Source organism: Camelus ferus, chromosome 4 (assembly GCF_009834535.1).
Source record: "Camelus ferus isolate YT-003-E chromosome 4, BCGSAC_Cfer_1.0, whole genome shotgun sequence".
Taxonomy (NCBI): domain Eukaryota; kingdom Metazoa; phylum Chordata; class Mammalia; order Artiodactyla; family Camelidae; genus Camelus; species Camelus ferus.
Genome location: NC_045699.1, coordinates 34,890,807 through 34,912,040, shown reverse-complemented (window position 1 = coordinate 34,912,040; position 21,234 = coordinate 34,890,807). Strand labels below are relative to the sequence as shown.

The 21,234-nt window shown below is 41.7% G+C and overlaps 1 protein-coding gene across 2 annotated transcripts in view; it reads right to left on the bottom strand.

Annotated features, from left to right (window-relative positions):
• Window positions 1-21,234, bottom strand: part of MAMDC2 (MAM domain containing 2) — a 139,832-nt gene that overhangs the window by 71,323 nt on the left and 47,275 nt on the right. For both annotated transcript variants that reach the window (XR_001364862.2, XM_006172770.3), the window contains exons 3-5: window positions 5,438-5,709; window positions 4,567-4,651; window positions 976-1,113 (exon numbers count right to left, since the gene is read on the bottom strand). Coding sequence is in view for 1 of the 2 variants with exons in the window: in XM_006172770.3 (XP_006172832.1) it covers window positions 976-1,113; window positions 4,567-4,651; window positions 5,438-5,709 (495 nt within the window). In the remaining variant the exon portion in view is untranslated. The remainder of the gene's footprint in view (window positions 1-975; window positions 1,114-4,566; window positions 4,652-5,437; window positions 5,710-21,234) is intronic.

The following is a 21,234-nucleotide window of genomic DNA, read 5'->3' as shown; positions in this document are numbered from 1 at the left end:
TGTTTGCCGCAGGACCAACATTCCTATTCTGTTCTTGATGGAAAGCTAGTCACCAGAATCTTCTCATAAGTCAACAAGAACTTAGAATTGAGGACGAGAATGTCTTGCAATCGTGGGGAGACCTAGGCTTTTATGCTCTCAACCAACGTCCAGGTGAGAGCTGCCATAAACCACTGGGGAGCAAGCCCTCACCCTCGTCCCCCTTCTGTGAGACTTCCTCCTCCACGTCCACTTCTCACTGACAACCTCTCCTCTCCGTTTCCCCTGCAGAGCAGCAGCCCACTTGGTCGCTAGGGGGCCCTGTTAGACACCACATGCAGGACTCATGGTTGGTATTGGCTCACCTCCCCACCCCTTGGGAGGTTTGGAAGGACTTGTTCCCATCATTCAATCTATTTTCAATGAAAAGAAACCTAGAGTTATTCCAGCCTTGTCTTTAGAAATAAGAAGTATTGAACAACAAACACAGGGAAGTAAAGCATAATATGGAAATGGCAAAACAGCAAGACGAGGTCACAAGTGAAGAGAAGCCTTAAACATTAACATGTATAAGATAGATAAACAAGGACCTACTGTATAGCACAGGGAGCTATATTCAACTTCTTGTAGTGAGCTGTAATGGACAAGAATCTGAAAATATATATGTCTTTGTGGATATGTACAACTGAATTGCTTTGCTGTACACCTGAAACTAACATTGTAAATCAACTACACTTCAATAAAAAATAAGGACTAAAAAAAAAAAAAAAGCAAAGCCTTTAACTAGGTGGCCTTCTCCTGAGTTATAGAGCTCACGTCTGCAGCTGTCGCTAGCTCATGGCTTACTCTTCCCTCCTCTTCCACCAGGTTCTTGGTCCCGACTCACCCTCCTCTCTCTCCCTCCTTCTCTGTGGACAGAGGCACAGTCAGGCCAAAGCAGGGGAAATGGCGCAAACAGTTATCCTGGAAAAGGGACTCCACTTGTCCCCAGCTCACCCAGTTCACTCTTGAAGGTGTGATCCTGCGGGAGAACGGAATGGGAGTTCCGAATATTTCCTCCTCCAACAAACCAGTTCACGTTGGGGTTCCAGCGGTTCACAAAGCCACAGAGATGATTTTCTTCAAAGTCACATTCTGGCAGAAGAGGAATGAAAAGACACTTCGCAGAGATGCAGTTATGCCTGTGTACACCCAGACCCACTGCAGTGTGCTCTTAGATATTCAGATATGTTTCTCACTCCCTTTGACCACTGGGACCTTCGTACCAGGACCCCTGGACGATGTTGGTCAAGAAGAGAGATCCTGTATAGAAGAGTGACTATAATCCATCATTGCTTCTTTGGATTGTGGCCCTTCCTCTCACTAGCCATGTGGTTTGCAGTATGACTCTCTTAGCCTCCATTTCCTTATATGTGAAATGGGCAGAACACCCCCTCCCCCGCATGGGGCTGTTGTAAGTGTGGACAGACGCCCGCACAGTGCCAGGCACAGGGTTAGTGCCTCGTGTATCAGCCAACTCTGTTTCAAAGCACTGTTGAGAGCTGTGCTCTTAGCTCCAGAAATTTTATCCACCACCTTTCTGGTAGCACAGTCCCCCATCCCCTTCTCCCTTGATGGCAGACTAGATACTAGCTAAAGGCTAAGGGGCATGTTTTTAGACACTAAAATCCTCTACTTTTCTTATAAGCAAGAACCCAGTCAGAATAGTTGGCACAGGAATATCTTAGGCCAGGGGTCCTTCTGCAGCTACTAAGTGGGAAAAAAAGAGACAACAAGGAGACTTCCTTCCCCTTTTCAGTAGCATCGCCATGTTTGCACAGATAAATTGTTCCCAGTCAACAGACTCCTTTAGTGGGAACAAGAAACTCATAAGCCAGTTCCTCCACTGATGTCCATAATGACCAATTGAAAATGTGAAGGATGATTGTGTTGGTCATCTCCATATCCACCCACCTTTTCCCACCCTGCTCCATCCTCCAGAGGTTGCCCTGTATGGACTTGTATGGGCTTCCCTGCCTTCTGGCTTCCCACTGAATTTGACCAATGGAAAGTAGAAGGAGAACGAGTTGGGGGTGTTTATTCCTCCAGCTCCCTCCCTGCCAGGTTGCCGCGAGTTGGCTGTGTCCCTTTATTGAGGGACCACACAGCTACTGTCCCCAGGTTCTGGAAACCCCTCCTCCCTTGCCCCTGCAGACCTAAAGATGTTGATGGTTCCTGAGTCATCACTCTGACTAGTGCTGGATTACTACTCTATCTTTGGCTGGTTTCCTTCACCTGCCCACACCTTTGCAGTCCCTTTAGTGAGTTTTCCTCAAACTACTCAGGTTGAATGTACTCTGTTTTCACTTTCCTGCCAGGATTCCGACTGTTAGAGTTATCACTGTGCTTTTGCATTAGCAAGCATTGAACATTTTTAAGGTTTTCATTTCCAACTTTTCCACTCAGCATTCGCCAACCATTGCCCAATATTTGGTGCCAAAGGCTGCCGCAGAGTAAAATAAAAAGCCAGTTATTTCTCAATGTGCCAGACACTATTCCGAGCACTTTAAATGTATTAATTTATTTAATACTCAAACAACCCCATGAGGTATGTACTATTATTAACCTCATTTTACAGAGGAGGAAACAAGAGAAGCAAAGATAGTGCACAGAAAGAAAGGTGACGTGAGAGTGAGATCACCCAGGTCAACAGGATAAAAGTATCAACACTCAAGGAGAGTGTGTAGCTCAGTGATAGAGCATGTGCTTGGCATGCATGAAGTCCTGGGTTCAATTCTCAGCACCTCCATTAAGAAAAATAAAACTTAAAAAACAATAATCTTTCATCAATCAATCAATCAATCAATCAGCACTCTTTTTGTTTTTCAAACAAACAAGAAGTCATCAAATAATTTGAAGAAAGGAAATGAACATTTTTGAGTGCCCAGGACTGTGACAATCACCTCCATATCCATGATCTTTTAGTACTCACAACAATCCTATAAGGGAAGTATTTTATCCCCATTTTGCAAGTGAGAGGCTGCGGGGCGCAGCGTGTGGACCGAGCCAGCAGGTGGCGCTCCACCAGGTGTGTCGGACTCAAGTCTGTGGTGTGTCCGAGACCCAAGCAGCCAGCACTAAGATGCTGCAGGGAGGCTCAAGGAAGGAGACACAGTCTAAACTCATTGTATCTGCAGAAAATGGTCACAATTCCAGTCTGTTTTCTTTCACTTCCATTAGCATCATCACTGGCAGGTCAAACAAGAGAAGCGAGACTCGGAATTAGCACAGGCTCTTTTTTGCTTAGAATCCTCTGTGACTCCCCTTTCTTTTCCTCTCCAGAGCCATTCAGCCTCCAAGTACTGTCAGTGCTGAAAAATCTGTCAAATCTACCACCTTTTTTCCTACCCCACTGCCAACCCCAATTTTATTTTATTTTATTTTGGGGTTGGGGTGGGGAAGTAATTAGGTTTATTTATTTACTTCCTTATTTTTTAATGGAGGTACTGAGGATTGAACCCAGGATCCCCTGCATGCTAGGAATGCACTCTACTACTGTGCTATACCTTCCCAACTGCTGACCTCAATTTTAGACCCTAGTTATGTTGCCTCGGTAAGGTCACAATCACATCCTAGTGGGGTTTTCTATCTCTTACATATTTTCAACTCATTTTCCATGTGGCCACCGGATTCATCATCCTGAAAATGCAGCTGCAGGCATCTTCCCCGCTGACTGACTTTTAGCGCCTCCCAACCACAGAATTCAGGAATCCGAGCTCCACAGCTGGGATCTAGACTCTTTCGTGTAATGGAGTCCCTTAGCAGTCCTGATTCTCACTTCAAACACTACTCAGCCTCTTGCCTTTGCCGGGACCGCTCTGTGCTTTCTCCCCACTGAGGTCCATCCAGACAGTGCTTTCCTTCCTGCCCTACTCCTCCACCTGCCAGAATTCTACTCTTTGAAACTCTGGCTCAAATGTTTCTCCTGTATCAGTCCTGTCCGACTTCCTCCCCTCCTCCCTGCATCTCCACAGCAAGCCTTGTCCTTCTCCAGCAGAACTGATCGTATATAGAAACAGCTTCAGCAGGAGACAAATAGAAGGTGAGTGTCTTCTCTGTACGCCTCTCAGAAGCTGGCACATCACAGGCTGCTAACCAACCCTGTTCAAGTGGAATCTAAGTGACAATGTGATTACCAAGAAGGAGCAATGGTGTGTAAGAGAGAAATGGAGCAAAGTGGGGAAAGGAGGTAACACAGAAGCAATACGATGCCCGCTTTTCTGGCAAATGCTACAAAAAGCTGAATTTGCAGCAAACTGGACATTGTTTGTATTAGAATATGTTGAGGTTAAGGCGGCAACTCAGGTGACAGTTACTGCACCTACTTTTTTTTCATTAACCCAGCCAGGCCAGGCAAACTCTAAGGGGCCTTCCTATGCTCAAGACTGAAAAACTACAAATGACATTCAAATGAACAAAATTCAAAATTCATTAAGCAGTGTAGTTTATAAACTACTCTGCCTTTAGGATTGATTCAATTCCCTCTGGCAACAGTAGATTTTCAGAAAAGCTTCACGTTCTGCCACAATGAAAAAGAAACCCACTCACCAATACAGTAGCCAGTTGTCATCTTGATTTCAAAGAGTGCAATGCTGGCTGTATTTCCCTGTCCAAGCACACCTTCTATTAAAATCTGCACAACACATGTGGAGAAGAGAGTCAGACTTCAAAACACCCCATGTCCTTGTTCAGTGTTTCAGTTACAGTCAGGAGCTCTTCAGCAAATCAAGGCAAAATGAGATTGTCTGTCTCAGCTAATTGCTATTAGATGGTGGACTTTATTAAAAGAAGGCATGTGTGTGTATGTGCATGCATGTATACAAAGGCATACACATCTTCTCAGAACTTTGAGGTGAGCAAGGTGTCCTCTTTCAATATATTTTCATTTTTTTATTATAGTTAATGTTTTGTTCAAAATTTATAGCAAACAAACCATTAGGAAGATAACGTAAGCACATGCTACACACAAATTAGGAGGATGAAACAAAATTGTAAGAAATGAAAATGTTCCCTAAAGCTTACTGGAAAATAAATTTCCATTGAAGAGGTTGGTTTGAGCCCCATTTAGGTTCTTACAGAAGTCCCACTTAAATAGACAGAAAACATGGTTACCAGTGGGGAGAGGGGAGAGTGGAGAGAGAAAATGGGAGTTCGGGATTTGCAGATACAAACTACTGTATATAAAATAGATAAATAACAAGGTTCTACTGTATAGCACAGGGAACTATATTCAATATCTTGTAATGGCCTATAATGAAAAGAATATGAAAAGGAATTTATATATTATTCTATGATGCATTTCCTGTAAAACATCACATCCTAACAACAGGAGATATCTAACTTCAATGGCAGAAGTTTTCATAAGATCTCAGCATAACATAAAGCCAAATAACAAGCCCTGCACCTGAATTCCACCTACTTTGAATTTCTTGGGACTGTTCTGCAAATCCAGGCTGGCTATGAGCCAGCTGTCTGAAGGTTCCTTGGCTGACCAAAGCAAGCGATCAAAGCTTTCATCTTCGTATCTCACATAGAGGTTCAGCCGGCTGGGAACTGATGGAGACCCCGAGGACGTGGTTATCTGGTAGACCAATCGGAGGCAGCTCCATTCCTCAGCCTGTAGGTCAGAACTTAGCAGCACAGCTTTCTCCCCTTGCTTGGCAAAGGAGGTGTCCACATAAATGTAATGGCCTGAAAAGAGAAAGGGACGCAGGTAAGAGATCAATCTTCTGTTCACAACACAGGAAAATATACAACTGCACTGCAGTAAATCTGAGGGCAGACACAGCCTGCAGATGCTTTTTCTTGGCCCACTGAATGTTGCCTGAACACAGGATGTCTGCTTCTGGTGAAAAATCAGCAGGTCCAGCAACACAGAGGCTACTTCCCCATGACATATGACAAAACAGTCCAGAACTGGGGAGTGTTGCCTCTTTGGAGAGTGGCATGTGGGCTCCATTTTGCCACAATCTGCACTCCTCCCTATTACCTCCTGGCATTGAAGCCAAGTGTCTGTTGCCTGTATTACCTTCTAACAGGCCCATTTAGCACATTGCACTCATCTTCCCAACCCCTATAGGCATATGAGTTTGAGAATCCGGCTAAGGGGCTTCAGACTCTGGAGGAGCAGCTTTCATCTGCTGGAGTCAGAACACCTTAGTGGGCTTCTTCCCCTTCCATAGCTACCCTTATACGTAGTGATTCCATCTGCATTCAACTTGCATCATTAGAGTAGATTAAATTGATTTGGTTCCCTCAGATCTTGGCTCTAAGGCAGAAAAAGTTCATTGTAAGCTAATTTTGAGTTAGGCATGAGACTCTTCTCCTCTAGACTCTTCCAAGACCAAATCTCATAATTCTGACAACTAAATGAGAAAGCACATGCAAACCATGGAGGACAGGGCTTGGAAATCAGTAGACACACTGGCACCAGCAGTCATCATTTCCTTCTCCTCCAGCCCCTTGTCCCCTACCTCACTCCCTCCTTCCTCCCCTTCCCTTCTGTCTTCTCCTTCCCTTTTCTTCCATCCTCCTCCCCTTTTCTTCCATACTCCTCCCTGACTCCTTTCCTTCCTCTTTCTTCACTCCTCTTCCCTTCTCCTGCCTCTCTCCCCTCATTCTCCTAATATCGACAAGGGGCGCTCTGCTGACTATATCAGGATGCAAAATGGCATTTCTATGACCAAAAAAATAAATAAATAAATAAATAAATAAATAAATAAATAAATAAATAAATAAATAAAAAAAATTGGTTCTAAGAACTCTCATGTGAGCCTTGCAAATCTGACTCTAGTCACTGGCCTCCTGTAACAGTGATCTGATCTGCCTGTGCGTCTTGGGGCCCCACCACCTTTCTGACCTGCACCCTCGTGCTTGCTCAGAGGTTCCCACGATCATGGCCAGCATCAAACTAGCAGTCTTCTATCATGTAACCACCCACCGACCCCTTGCATTTTGGACTAAATTCTTACTGAAAAGGCCCTAGAAGGCCTCTTTGATTTGCTTGATGTTTCTAGCCCCTCCCCCCATGCTTGTTGCACCAAAAACGGATCCTAGCCGGGATCCTGAAGCAAGTGTGGACAGGCCCACAGCAGCTCAGCTGATGACCATCCTCACAGTTAGGGCATTGTCTTCCAGAAGCCTCACTTGCCTGTGAAAGCTTTCAAGATCAAGATCTCTCTCCAGCTGGCAGTCTTCTTAACATAGCAACCACTCAGTCGGTGCAAACAGTAACTGCTTCTGGATGCCAACCCAGGCCCCCTCTATGGATAAATCTGGCCCTTGCAGAAATCACCACCAACACCATAACCTCCTACGTACAGTGAACACTCATGATGAACCAGGTGCTGTTCTAAGTGCTTCACATGCACTTACTAGCTGCAGGGCCTGTCGGGTTTTGAAACGCTAAGCTGGGGTTCTCAATGCCAGCCTTTTTTGGAAATATCACGTTGGTTCATTGTGACATGAGGGAATGTAAAAGTGCCATCCTCCTTTCCCCACTCTGCTATTCCCCCAAAAGAAGAGATTCTAAGCAGGCTGGTCGTGGGGTAGAGAGGGGATGGGAATTGGGGGAGATCCTGAGAGCACTTCAGTCCCTTTCTGAGGAAGGAGAGAGCTGATCCATGGAGAACGGAAGAGGAGAGAAACAAAGAAAGTCCCTGCTGTGTCCTATGAAGGCTCACATCGCCTGCCAACTTGGCTGGCAGGTGAGGCCCACTTCTCCCTGGGGCACCTGCCCAACTCCTCTCCCTCCTCCTTTCCCCATTCTAGATGGGAACAACTCACAACAGTGGCTCTCAGACTTGAGCCCAGAGTCACCTGGAGTGCTTGTTAAAACACAGATTGCTGGGCTCACTCCTAGAGTTTCTGATCCAGTATGTCTGGGGTGATGCTGCACTTCTAACCAGCTGCATTTCTGGAAAGTTCCAGGTGATGCTGACGCTGCTAGTCTGGGGACCACAACTGGAGGACCTCTAATTTACAATGTCTGACAGAGAAAGAGGACCGCTTCTCAGGACATTTATCATCTGTCAAAGAAAGGGCAGGCATGGAGGTAGCATATAAAGAAGCGGGGGGACAGTTTTACTTGGACGTAAAACTCAGACTCAAGTAAATGTGTGTTATAGTAGGCACAATGAGTCCATCTACTGGTGATTATCTTGATTTTTCAGCAAATGCCATAAAAAATCTTTCTTGACATAGTCTTTTACTATATCAGATTTTATTATAAGCATATGCTAATACTCTCATATTAAGAACCTTTGCGAACACACAGTATATAAAATGTATTATTTATAATACCTTGATATTATACAGTATGAAAGTCAGTGCTATTTACTGAGTGATTCTGACATCTCAGCCATAAATATGGGCTATTTCAAAACACTGGGATTTTGCATGTAAACTACAGACCTCAAAGTCACTTTGAGGTCATGCTGTGTGGACATACCTATTAGCTGCATTACAGTTCATCCAATGATTTATCCACCCAAGTGGTTTTGCATCCACTCAGCAGAACAATGCATTCTCCTAGATCAAATAACAGCACATGTGCTACCCACCTCTCCTACCACTGCCAAGCTCAAAACAGATTTGGTTAATTAATCACTACATTTTTTTCTGCCCAGCCTGGATATAGCCTCAGAATCCTTCTATATATAGTGCTCCATGTAAGCACTAGCAATCAATCTGAGTTGACAACTGAGTTGGAACTATTTGAACTATTTGTTATCCTTGCTTGTGGTCATGTTAGAGTCAAGCCAAACTAGAAGGAATGTGGTACATTTTGAAGAAGTTTTAGAAAATGAAGAAAGAATGAGGAAGATACTGATATCAGGGATGGTGCCTCTCCCTGGACTGTCACTAATAAAAATTGCTAACCTAGAACAAATTGATAACATTTTTGGTGAGTTGTTTCTTCTGACATTACTAAAAATACACATTTCGCCACTTAGAGAGTTAATGAAGTTTCCTTTGTGTATGAAAATATTTCATTTATTCCAGCCTAATGACACTGACATCTGGCATTTAATCTTGGACATAATTTACATACAATAAAACTCACCCCTTTAATGCAGTTCAGTGGCTTTTAATATACTCACAAAGTTGTGCAACCATTGTCACTATCTATTTCCAGAATCTTTTCATCACCCCAAAAGGAAATCCCATAAGGTCATTTCTCATTTTTCTCTTCCCCTACCTCTGGAAACCACGAATCTACTTTCTGTCTATGTGGACTTACCTACTCTAGAAATTTCATATGAAGGGAATTTTATAATATGTGGCCTTTTGTGACTGACTTCCTTCAATGAGCACAGTGTCTTCAAGGTTCATCATGTTGTAGCATGTATCAGAATTTCATTCTTTTTTGAGGCTGAATAATATTCTATCCTATGGATATACCACTATTATTTATCCACTCATCAGCTGGTGAACACTGGACTGTTTCCACTTTTTTGGCTAATATGACTAATGCTACTATAAACATTTGTGTACAACTTTTTATGCAGACATAAGTTTCAATTCTCATAGGTATATGCCTAGGAGTGGAATTAGGTCATATGGTAACTCTGTGTTTGACATTTTTGACGAGCTGCTGAACTGTTTTCTAAATTGGCAACAATATTTACATGTCCACTTGCAATGTAGGAGAGTTTAATTTCTCCACAAGTTCACCAACACTTGCTATTGCCCATCTTTTTTTTTTCATATACAGCCATCTTAGTAGTAGATGTTAAGTGGTATGTAATTGTGCTTTTGATTTGCATTTCTCTAATGACAAATGATGAAGAGCATTTTTTATGTGCCTATAGGTCATTTATACATCTTCCTTGGAGAAATGTCTATTTAAGTCCTTGGCCCATTTAAAAATTTTGGGTTATTTATCCTTTTATTGTTAAGTTATAAGAGATTCTATATAATCTGGATACTAGATGTTTTGGGATATATGATTTGCAAATTTTTTTTTTACTATTCTGTAGGTTGTCTTTCCACTTTCTTATGGTATTCTTTGAAGCACACAAGTTTTTCATTTTGATGAAGTCAAATTTTATATTTTTCTTTGGTTGTGTGTACTTTTAGTATCATATTTAAGAAGTCATTGTCTAATTTAAGGTCATGACAGTTTACACCTATGTTTTCTTCTAAGAGTTTTCTAGTTTTAGCTCTTACATTTAGATCTTTGATCTATTGTGAGTTAATTTTTGCTCATAAAATTGTCTTGGCACTTTTGTTGAAAATCAATTGAGCATAGACATAAGGGTTTATTTCTGAACTCTCAATTCTATTCCATAGATCTATGTTTCTCTTTATGCCACTACCACACAGACTTGCTCACTATACATTCATAGTGGTTTTGAAATTGAGAAGTGACAGCCTTCTGACTTTGCTCTTCTTTTTCAGGACTGGTTTGACTATTCTGAGTCTCTTGCATTTCCATATAAATTTAAAGATAAGGGTAGAAATAGGGTAAGTTAAAATACCACAGAGTTCACTGTTCTGATACTCAGTCAATCTTTTCCTGAATAAATGCTCCTGAATGTTGCAAGTCTTTGGTTAATTTCAAGTTCTTAAAGAGCTGATTTTGACAATTGTTGCCAGTGTTTTTATTGCTTTTATGAGGAGAGGGTTTTCTGAAGTCCTTACTCCACCATTCCTGCTGATGTCACCCCCTTTTTCAACTTTTTAAATAAATAAGAATAGAAAACAATGCTTCAGAGATGTTGAAGTAAACACATACAAGTAAGTAAAAGGCAAAGGATGGCAGAAATCACGTGCGGATTGGGTTGTGTCACTATGACACATTGGGCCAAGGATCTGGGGGAAAGTTACTAGCCACAGTATTGAAAACATGATGACGGGAAGGAAGGATCCTTTTCAAACACTGCTGCTTAGATAATTTGAACTAATTTATGAGACAGTTATTGGGAATGATAAGATCTTTATAAGGGGTCAGAAAAGGGCCATAAACTTCCAAATAGATTTTTTTTTAAAGTAAGTCAGCGATCAAAACCAGTAATCAAATCATTCTGCCACAATGATCAGGTTCCACATGCCTCAGGGTCTGAATGTGTCTTCCAGTCACAGGCAGGCATCAGAAAACAATAAGGGAAAAGGCTTTTCTGTTTCAGTGAAGGCAGACATAAGGAACTGAGCTGTGGGGTCACACCCAAATGCTAGACATATCTGCACAGCTAGAGCCCAATGTATTAATGACTTCCAGTACCAAGACACAGTGTGATGGTTCTAAATCCCAGGCCATCACTATGGTGATATGGCCAGGGAGTAAATCATAGGGGACTTCTTGGTATCCCTGAAATCTTTTTTGCTAATGAATGTACTGTTATTCAGGTGTGGTGATCATGCCAAAGTGACTGAATGGTGCAGAGCACCCCACCAAGGATTTGTAAAGTATAACCTTGGCTTAAAATTTCACCATGCATGTGCTAACTGCATCATTAGTTTCTTTATCAGCAAAATAGTAATAATAAACAGTGGAGTCCTATTACACATACGTTCAATATTTGGGAAGTCACCTCAACATACTCCGAAAAAAACCCCAAAAAACCAAGTGAAAACAATCCAACCACTGCAATACACACATATTTGTATGAAATAAGTTTTTCATATGAATAGCTACTAAATGAAATATTTTACGTATTTCCAACACAAAAAGGAAGATTGGCTGTATTGCACATAGACATGGTATAATATAGAGAAAACCGTGTATGCTATACTCTGTGCAATTTAAGGAACTTTCAAGGACAATTTTGATGGTATCCAATTTTTACTTTTCATGCTGACTTTAGAACGTAAAGCTCAAGTGAGAAATGACTTCATATCTACAGGGTTGTTGTCAGAACCCGATGAAAATAATGTATATAAAAATCCTGTGTAAAGTGTAATGTTACTTGTCAATTATTTCTCTTCTCATCATTGGGGGAGGAGTCCTTTAGTTGTTCCAGAGATAGTGAGAAATTTATATTGCCTTCTTACTTTTTTTCCATTCTGGTTCAGAGATGATATTTGTTCAGGTAACAGACCAGCAGCACATCTGCAATGCTGATATAGGAACAGTCTTCATTCCTTTCAACTTAATTGACTCTTTGATATTGAAATCTATGCCTTTGTCCTCTTGAGCACTGGGGCTGTCCTGACTACCCATCCTCGGCAGTTCCCCTCCTCACACACTCTTACCCAGGACTAACCATCATCTAAAGTAGAATTCAGTATATTTACCCCTGATCTGATTCTGGCTGAAACCTTGAGACCCAGGTCTGATAACAATGCCTACGTCTCTATTTGTTTAGCTCTTGGTATCTCGCGTGTCTAAGAAAAGGACACTGCCTTCTTTTTGGCAGCTTCCTTCCCAGGGCTGAAGTCCAGTCCCTGAACTCAGGCGAGGATCTTCTTACCAGATTTCCTGAATGCCTTACTGCCTGCCTGTCTGGGTTGGGTCCTGTCTGTGGAAGCATATGGTGGAGTGGTTAAAATCGTGTGGTTATCACTCCAGCCAGATGTTGACTCAAGTCCCAATCACACTACTTACATATCACTTTCAACTTACACTATCTGAGACCCACTTTTTTCACTGGTAAAATGAAGTTTCTAAAATGCTTACTTGGTAGAGTTTTAAAGAAGATTAAATAAGATAATGTAAGTAAAGCTCTTAGCACAGTGCTAAAGGGCATGTGGTAAGCACTTAATAAATGTTAGTTTTTATTTTTCCAAATATCTGATCAGCATGATTTTCCTGATGGCTAACCCATCTCATCAACTCATGTTGGAACTCCCTGATATTAACTGCTACTTGTTCTGCTTGCTCCCATTGTCCTGCCCTTCTGACTCCAACTTCTGCCCACTGTACAGAAGAGCCACATGCAGTCTATCCATTCTCCCGGGTGCCTGCTCTACTACTGTGGACACAGCTTTTTCTAGGTCCCAGCCCCTCCCAGTCTGTTCCATCCCACTGCCCAGCTGCATTTTCTGTTGTGACAATCATCTTTAGGATCCACCAGCTGATCAAAGCAGGCTGGATAATAATATATGCAAAGCATCTGGTAAAGGCTCATAAAGTATTTTGCAAAGAACAGATTCCTATCATGGAGAGAGGAGGCCACCATACAACAGTGTCCTCAATTATACATAAGCCATAGGCTCACATTTGGAAGGAGTCTTGCTTTCTTTGCACATCAAAGACTACTCAAAAATTAAAAAGTTGTATGTAATACAAACTATATGCAAAATTGATGAACAACAAAGTCCTGCGTATAGCACAGGGAACTATATTCAATAGCATGTAATAACCTATAATGAAAAAGAATATGAAAAAGAATACATATGTATGTATAACTGAATCATTATGCTGTACACCGGAAACTAACACAACATTGTAAATCAGCTATACTTCAATTAAAAAAAAAGTCGAATGCATAGAAAATGCAGTGGGTGTAAGGGTTCTCAAAAACAGCTGGTTGTGTTATTGGAAAATAAATAGGATAGCATTCCTCAAATGTGAAAAACTGTATTATATACTGGTTACCTCTGGCAAAAGAATGTTCTGTTCTGAAAATATCTAAGAAAAATCACAAATTTCTATGACTCACATAAAGTGTTCTCACCTCTGTTGGAAGTTTCCAACTTTACTATTATCCTCTGTATTTATTTAGTGAGTCACTATAGGAATAATTTTAATCATTTGAAAATGAAGACAGCTTTCAAGAATTCGTCTCAAATCATCTTGTTAAGAAACAAAGATTCAAAGGGAACTAACATTCCTTGTGCTGCAGGCACTAGATGCTTGACACGTGTTCTCTCTTAATCCTGAGGAGTGATCCTGTCAGGTGGGAATTACTACTGTACAAGGGAGGAAACAGAGATTCACAAAGGTTAATGCAGCAGCCCAGCTAGTAAATGAAGGTTCGACTCCGAGTCCACACATTTCCCTCTGCTCCGTGCTGCTTACAAATATTTCCCTGTGTATTTTGTTACTAACTTATCCTTTCACAGTTGTATTAATCTTCCTATTGCAGGAAAGGAAGTTTTCTTTCTTTTTCTTACACTGGGATCCTGAAGGGATGGATGTTTTTATATGGAAGCTCATATAGGCTTATCTACACATACTATTCCTGTTGATAACACAATGACCAGATTAACTTTTCCATTGCATTGTCTCAAATCGAAAAGAGTTTTAAATACATAGTTTTCTAAAATTAGGGTATGCCTTATAACTTATCTGTAGTAGGGCACCTTTCCCCCACCAAAAGGATATTAAGAAATCAATGGTTAGAATCAATGCATACAGAATAATGATATTTGCACTGGCACTTTGGTTAGTGACAATGGACAGAGAGATCCCACAGTCTTGGGCTCAGAGGACTCCAGCCAATACCCCCTGTAAATGCTGCTGGGGAGTAGGGAGTCAGGGGAAAATGGAAATAAAGGGTTTTCAAGCCACGCAGCACGAAGGCAACATTGATGGACCAGAGACCTGTAAATACAAGGCACAGCACAGAATTTCAACCCAGTGTCTTAATAAGTATCTGCACTGAGCAGAAGGCACTCTGTGCGCTTCTTATGGGAAATCCATTTCCATGCTGGATTCAGACCTCTCGGTACCAGACAACAGGGTGCTCCTTTCTGTCCAACATAAAACAAGCCTGCCAGGCTCCCAATCTCCCTGCTAGGTTAGAAAGGTTCTCTCTGCAGAGCTTTTGCAAGGCACATCTGTTTTCAGTAAATGTTTTTGTTGGGAATAGCTTCTCTTTTTCCTTCTTTTTGCCATATGAGGTTCTTAATAATGACACAGTTTCAAGAAACTACTCATTCCCGTTCAATAAAACGGCACGAACCCCCTGGCTTTTGGTTAGCTTCCGTGGATAAGGAGATGAATGAGATTTAAGAGGTATGAGCTTAAATCTAAATCCTTCCAGAAATCAATATACTGAGGGTGGTTGATTTGTAGCACAACTTTATAGGCAGACCACTTCTGAAATGCAATGGGTAGAATGATCTATAATGGCAGAAGTGAGTAGCATTTGCAGTTCTGTTTTGGTCCAAGAGGGTAAGAAAGCCCTCCCAGAATGAAACCTCCTCTAGTGCAGCAAAGAGGCTCTCGTGTTAGGAACATTTCAAATATGGCTCTGCTTCAGGAAAAGAGGAAAGCCTTCATTTAAAAAGCAGCATAAAATTGCCACGTACAGACTTCAGTGCCATCCCAGTGTACAGGGCTGGGGCAGGGCGAATGCTTTCTCTGGATGTGGAAACTGACTTTTCAGCTTTCCTAGTATGCATTTATGCATAAGAATCTGCTCCTCTCACCGATGGAGCCAGAGCACAGCTTTTGCCGGCAGAACTTCTGTAGAAACTTAACCCGTGGGGCTGGAAAGGACGCTGATGTGCGATTGTGCTGGGGCAGGCTTCTTCTCTGATACCACTTAGGATAGAAAGTGAAGAAAACTGTGAGGCCCAAGGCGGACTCGCTGAACAAAACACCACCACTGATTAGCAGTGTCTGTGCTGGTCCTGGGAGAAGGCCGGGGGTGCAGACGGGATCCAACTTCTTCCTCTCATTGACTCAGCAACTTCTCCCACATCTGGGTGTTTGGCTTTTGGACACTGAGGGGAATTTCCACAGGAAACTTGTAGCACATTTTACCTTAGAAGTGGCCCTTGTTGATAAAATCGCACGGGGGTAGCATTAACTTCTCTGACCCCCTCTTGGTCTTAAAATGCTTTCGTCCTCTGAATTCCTTAATACCCTCTGTAGAAGTTTTGCCCCTGACTTCTACTTCTGGGTCTCCTCTGTGGGATTTTCTACCTTAGTTTGTCTCTTCAGAGTTGGTACTTCTCTGGGTCTGGGTCTGGGTCTGGTTTCTCTACTCTGATGAGTCTTCCTCACTGTGGCAGGAACTGCTAACTGCCCACCCGATATCCATTCTCTCCTGCTTCCTCTCTAAAGAGCCTTAATTTGATGGGGCTGCTAAGGTACCCCCCTGAGAGACTGTTGTTGCCATGCCCCCTCTGCATGTAGATAGAGGTGGCCAATGACTGAGATCTAGATACAGATGTAAAAGAAAGTTATTGGATGGGGCTTTCCAAAAAAGCTCCTTAAAGACGGCCTCTGTCCGCTGGCATGTCTCTCCTGTCCTTCTCCCTTCTTTTTCTGTATGCAGTGTGGATGCAATGGGCTGGAGTTGCAGTGGCCATCGCAAAACCAGGAGGTGCTGAGGTGACCAATTCATCCCAGTTAGCCCGGGAATTCCTGCCTTTAAACTGGAAAGTCTCATGTCCTGGGAACCCTTTCAGTCCTGGGCAAACTGACACATTTGTCACCCTGGCAGGCGACCCTGAGGATGGAAGCCATCATTGCAGGCAGGGCAGAAACCAAGAAGGAGCTGGATTCCTGTTGATATTGTGAAGTCTTCTAACCAGTCTTCCTACCTCTGCACTGTTCATTATGAAAGAGGAAAACAAATCCCAGTTTAAACTACTGTTATTTAGTTTTTTTTTCCTGCCACAGGCTTCCAAACTACCTGATTCACCACCCCTATGTTTTCTGGCGTCATTTTTACACAGGTGATTCCCAAGTCTACATCACTGGCTGGATCCCTTATTAACTTTTAGATCTATACTTCTAATTTCCTGCTGGACGCCTCCATTTGTACATGCCATAGACATGAATTCATTCTCTTTCCTCCAAATTCTGCTTTTCCTCTGTGTTTCAAACCTGAGAGAATGGAGCCCTGACTATCCAATGACATCGAGAAATCTCAGCATTTTCATGGATTCCTCCATCTCCTTTCTTCTCTAAAATTCTATCGATTTTGATGACTTAGTTTCTTAGATTTCTCTCAGAGTCATCCATTCCAACAAGTTCCCCCCAGGGCCCCAGTTTAGAAACCACCTTTTGTCTAGATGATTGGAAGACTCCCAATAGGTCTGCCTGCTTCAGTCTTGCCCCACTTGAATCTGGTCTCCACACTGCATCCAGAGTGTTACTTCAACTGTGCCAAACCGATCGTATTACTTTCTGGCCTAAAGCATTTGAGAGGTTCCCCACTGTTTTTGATTTTTTCAGGCCCTTGTTTTCTGGCCTTCATATTTAACCCCTGCACTCTTTTTACAGTCTACATGGCAGCCACAGAATTCCTTATAGTTCCTCTGAGCCAAAGCACCACTTCTAGGCCTTCTCACATGCGGCATCCTTTTCCCTGGGATCCTCTTTCACCTGTCTTCCTTCATACTTTCCACCCCATTACCTCCTGCCTCCTTTCCTAGCTCACTCCTACACTTCATTAAGGTCTTAGCTTAACACAGCCACAAAGTACAGTTGTGCACTGTACATGGTGGTCTTGTTTAGATACTGTCTTTTCAAGGTAGCCTTTGCTAACCTCCACCTCCAAACTTGGTTCAATATCTCTTCTAAGTCTCTTTTAGTATCAGCATTATAACTTTGATCCTTAATTTTCTGATCACTTATCTGTATTCCTCACTAGGCTTTAAACATAAAAGGGCATATACCACATCTACTTGCCTCCTAGTAGTTTCTTTTTATATTTTAAAATAAATGAGTAAACTCCTTTCTAATGATAGATTTAGTTATGTTTACATAAAAAGGACACGTTAAAATTCTTTTCTATTATGGAGATTTCTTAATAGGTTTGAATTTCATAACAGTTACTCAATTTATGGTTATTCTAGAAAGTGTGATATTTAATGAGAGCTGTAATTTCACTGGCAACTCATACCACACTTAATATTTTCACATATGCTCCCACTGTTAATATTCTCTGAAACACAAATTCTCATTGTGTCAAGATACATAAAGGAATGTTAAAAAGCACAATTCTTTGCCTTTCTGCAATGCGGAGTTTGTGAGAAGCATTTAGAAAATGTTTCAGTGTGTGACATTTCTAGACTAAAGACAGCTATAGATTTATCAGCTTCAAATTTCAAGGAGTTCCAAAGTGCAGGGATCAGCGATACATCAAGAAGTGATGAGGTTAGCATTGCTTAGATGCCTTGAATGCCATTTGGGTTCCCCCTGACAACGGGGAAATTATTCTTACACCCTGGCCAACACTGCCACGGTGATCTTAAGAGATTACAAAGCATTAAGCCTGGCAAAAGTAAAACAAATGCCAGGAGGCAATCTCCAGTGTAAACAGTGTGCCAACATTTGAAACCACGATCACAGATGTTTGCTTCACTCCTTTTCATTGGGCCTGGGAAGGATGTAGCTTTAAACCCCTCTGGCCCCAGTGGCAGTTTTAGAAGAGAAGTTTACCTTAGCAACTACCAACAGAAAGCCAAGTGATGAGCCCGCAGCGAAAGGTCATGGGGTATTTGGAAAGGGAGCTACACTTTACATAGTATTTAACAAAGAAGTATGAACACACAAGAAAAGGCTGCATTACCAGATAGTGTTTGTTCTACCAAAGACCAGTTCTCAGAACACATTTTCCACTACATGGCTAATAACACTGTTTAGAGCACAGCTGAATATTTTTGCTTGTGCATTATGCAAGATAATCTTGTCAAACAGGAGGAGTTATATACATTTTAGCTTCATTCAAACCAGAATGAAATAGGAGTGCCTATGAAAATTTCACCATGGTACAGGTAAATAAATAAATCTGAATTTAAGCTAATATGTAAATAAACAAAGTAAGTATTTATATACATGTACATATATGTGTATAGATACCATATATGTTACTTTTATTTGCACTTTATCCTTTCAAATTCTGCATTTTATGCCTATTCAAAAGCATAAAATCAAGTAAGAACAAGAATATTCAACTTAAAAAGAAAATACAGCTATAGAAATAAACTCATTCTGTTGCCTTACAGAGAAGATATAACTTCCAGTGGTATGAGCATAATAATAGAAAGAAGAGTCTAGATGAAAGCAAACCCCATGATGTCTGTAAAAGGAATGATCCGATCTAGATGTGTGGCTTCTTTTTTTTTCTCAAACATAATTGGACAGAGAAGTCCACCTATTAATAGAACAAAGAAAAGTGGTGGTGACTGCCAGGTGAGTTAAATAGTTTTATATGGTCATTTGTTGTCCAGGGCAATTTTGCCCACCAAGTCTGTTTCTTCCCAATCAACCTCCTTTACAGGGACCCTGAAACTTGTACTGAGGACCAGGTGTAGACACTCTGACTTAGACAGTCTTAGGTCTCTCCAGTATCGCAGTCTAACATACTACAGACCAGTCACTCCTTGTCCTGCCCACTCCAAGCTGGACTCTGCTCCAACCATGTCTGTTTCATCCAGTTAGCTGGGTATTGGGTTGAGTACATGCATTCACTCTCTACAGGCCCATGTAAGTAACCATGTTCACATTGCGAAGTCCTCCTTTGCCAAACAGTCTCTGTTGAGTTTGAGAGCCAACATGCTCAACATTCCTTCTGAGCCGAGTCCTCAACCCTGAGTGTGCCTTGGACTCACCAAGAGAGGCCTCGGTCTGCAGTGTAGCCTAGACATCAGCCCACATCCCTGGAAACCCCTCCATCCTGGGCAAATTGGCATGGCTGGTCACCTTACTAACAATAGAATTTTCAGAATCCCTCCAGGTGATCTAAAGTCAAACCAGGATTAAGAAGCACTCTTTTGACCTATCAGTCCCCTCCTTTGGTCCTACCACTGCTGAATCTCAGCCAGACCACGCATTTAATGAAGGCAGGATCTGTGTCTACCTTACTCTTCCCTTTTTCTCTGGCATATACTGGGTGCTCAGTAAATACACGCTAACTGAATTAAGCAGTACACTCTGCCAGTCATTAACTTAGGGTAAAATGGTTTAAAATAAAGGCAACAAATTTAAGTCCAAAAACAGTAATGAAGAACCTGTTAATATATTTTAGAAATCCTCCTTAAATATGAAAATAAACATATGACTATGTGCCTACGGCTTCTGAGAAATCACAGCAAAGCTGGTAGGAAACAAGCCAGTGGGTTTTATAAGATGTTTGCCATGGAGACCAGGGTTTTGATAACAATAACACCAAGAGCAGCTGTGCTCATTCTTTACAATTTTAGAACACTTAGCCATTCACTAAGCATTGGGACATATCCTCTTAGCAACCCCGTGATAAAGCTGGAAAGTTATTATCTTTCGTTTCACAGATCAGGAAAGCCAGGCTAAGAGAATACACACAGCTGGGTCCCAGAACCCATGTGGATCGCCAGGTTAAGCAATGAAAAATACTCAAGTATATCCCAGATATCGCATGAGACATACTTACGCTAAAAAAAATTAACTTGTTGTTTATCTGAAATCCAAACTGAACAACTGGGCTTCCTGCATTGACCCGGCAATCCCAGGATCCAGGCCAATTCTTTTTCTGTGAAAAGAGAGTATTAGATTTGAGGGTCACTGTGGACCTTCCTAGATTAAAAGGCTGAGACTGTGGCTCCTTCCTCCTCCCCTTCTGACCCCTCTGGTATTAGGTCTTCCTAAAGGTTCTACGCATGCTGGCCTGTGATGGGTGCCCTGCTCCTGCACAGCAGGGAGCCAAGCCTGGCAGGGAGCGGGTGGCAAAGAAAGACACACGAGCAATGACTTTCAGGACTCCAGGGCCACACCCTCCACGTGGACTCAGTGCTTTTTTATTTCATTATTATTATTTTTTGACTAGGTGATACCAAATGGTGCATAACTTAAAGATATAGGACAGTAAATGTAAGCTTTAAGCCCCCCTCTTACCCTTAGTTTCTGGGACATCTCTCTAGAGATACTTTATTCATATACTAACACATACAAACATATATTTATACATAATTTTTAGTTTTTATACAAATGGTTAACAGGAAAAAAATACTACTTTATATCATGCTTTTTTATTTAATATATCTTGGAGATTGTTACATGATCTATCTACCTACCTACCTACCTACCCACCTATTTAAAGCTGCCTCACATTTTTAACCTGTTCCATAGCTTTCCAGTGCATAGACCTGCCATCATTTCTTTACTGGTGTCCTAATGATGTACATTCACATACCTCTGATCTTTAGTTATTAAAGCAACGTGGCAATAAATCTCCCTGTACCTATGACTAAGTACACACTTCTTTCTGAAGTTGTACCAGTTTATGCTTCCAGCAGCAATATATAAGAGTATTTTCCCCATCTTTGTCAATCCTGTGAATGTTACTGAACTTTGTGGTATCTGCCCATCTGATAGATAAAAAATAGTATGTCACT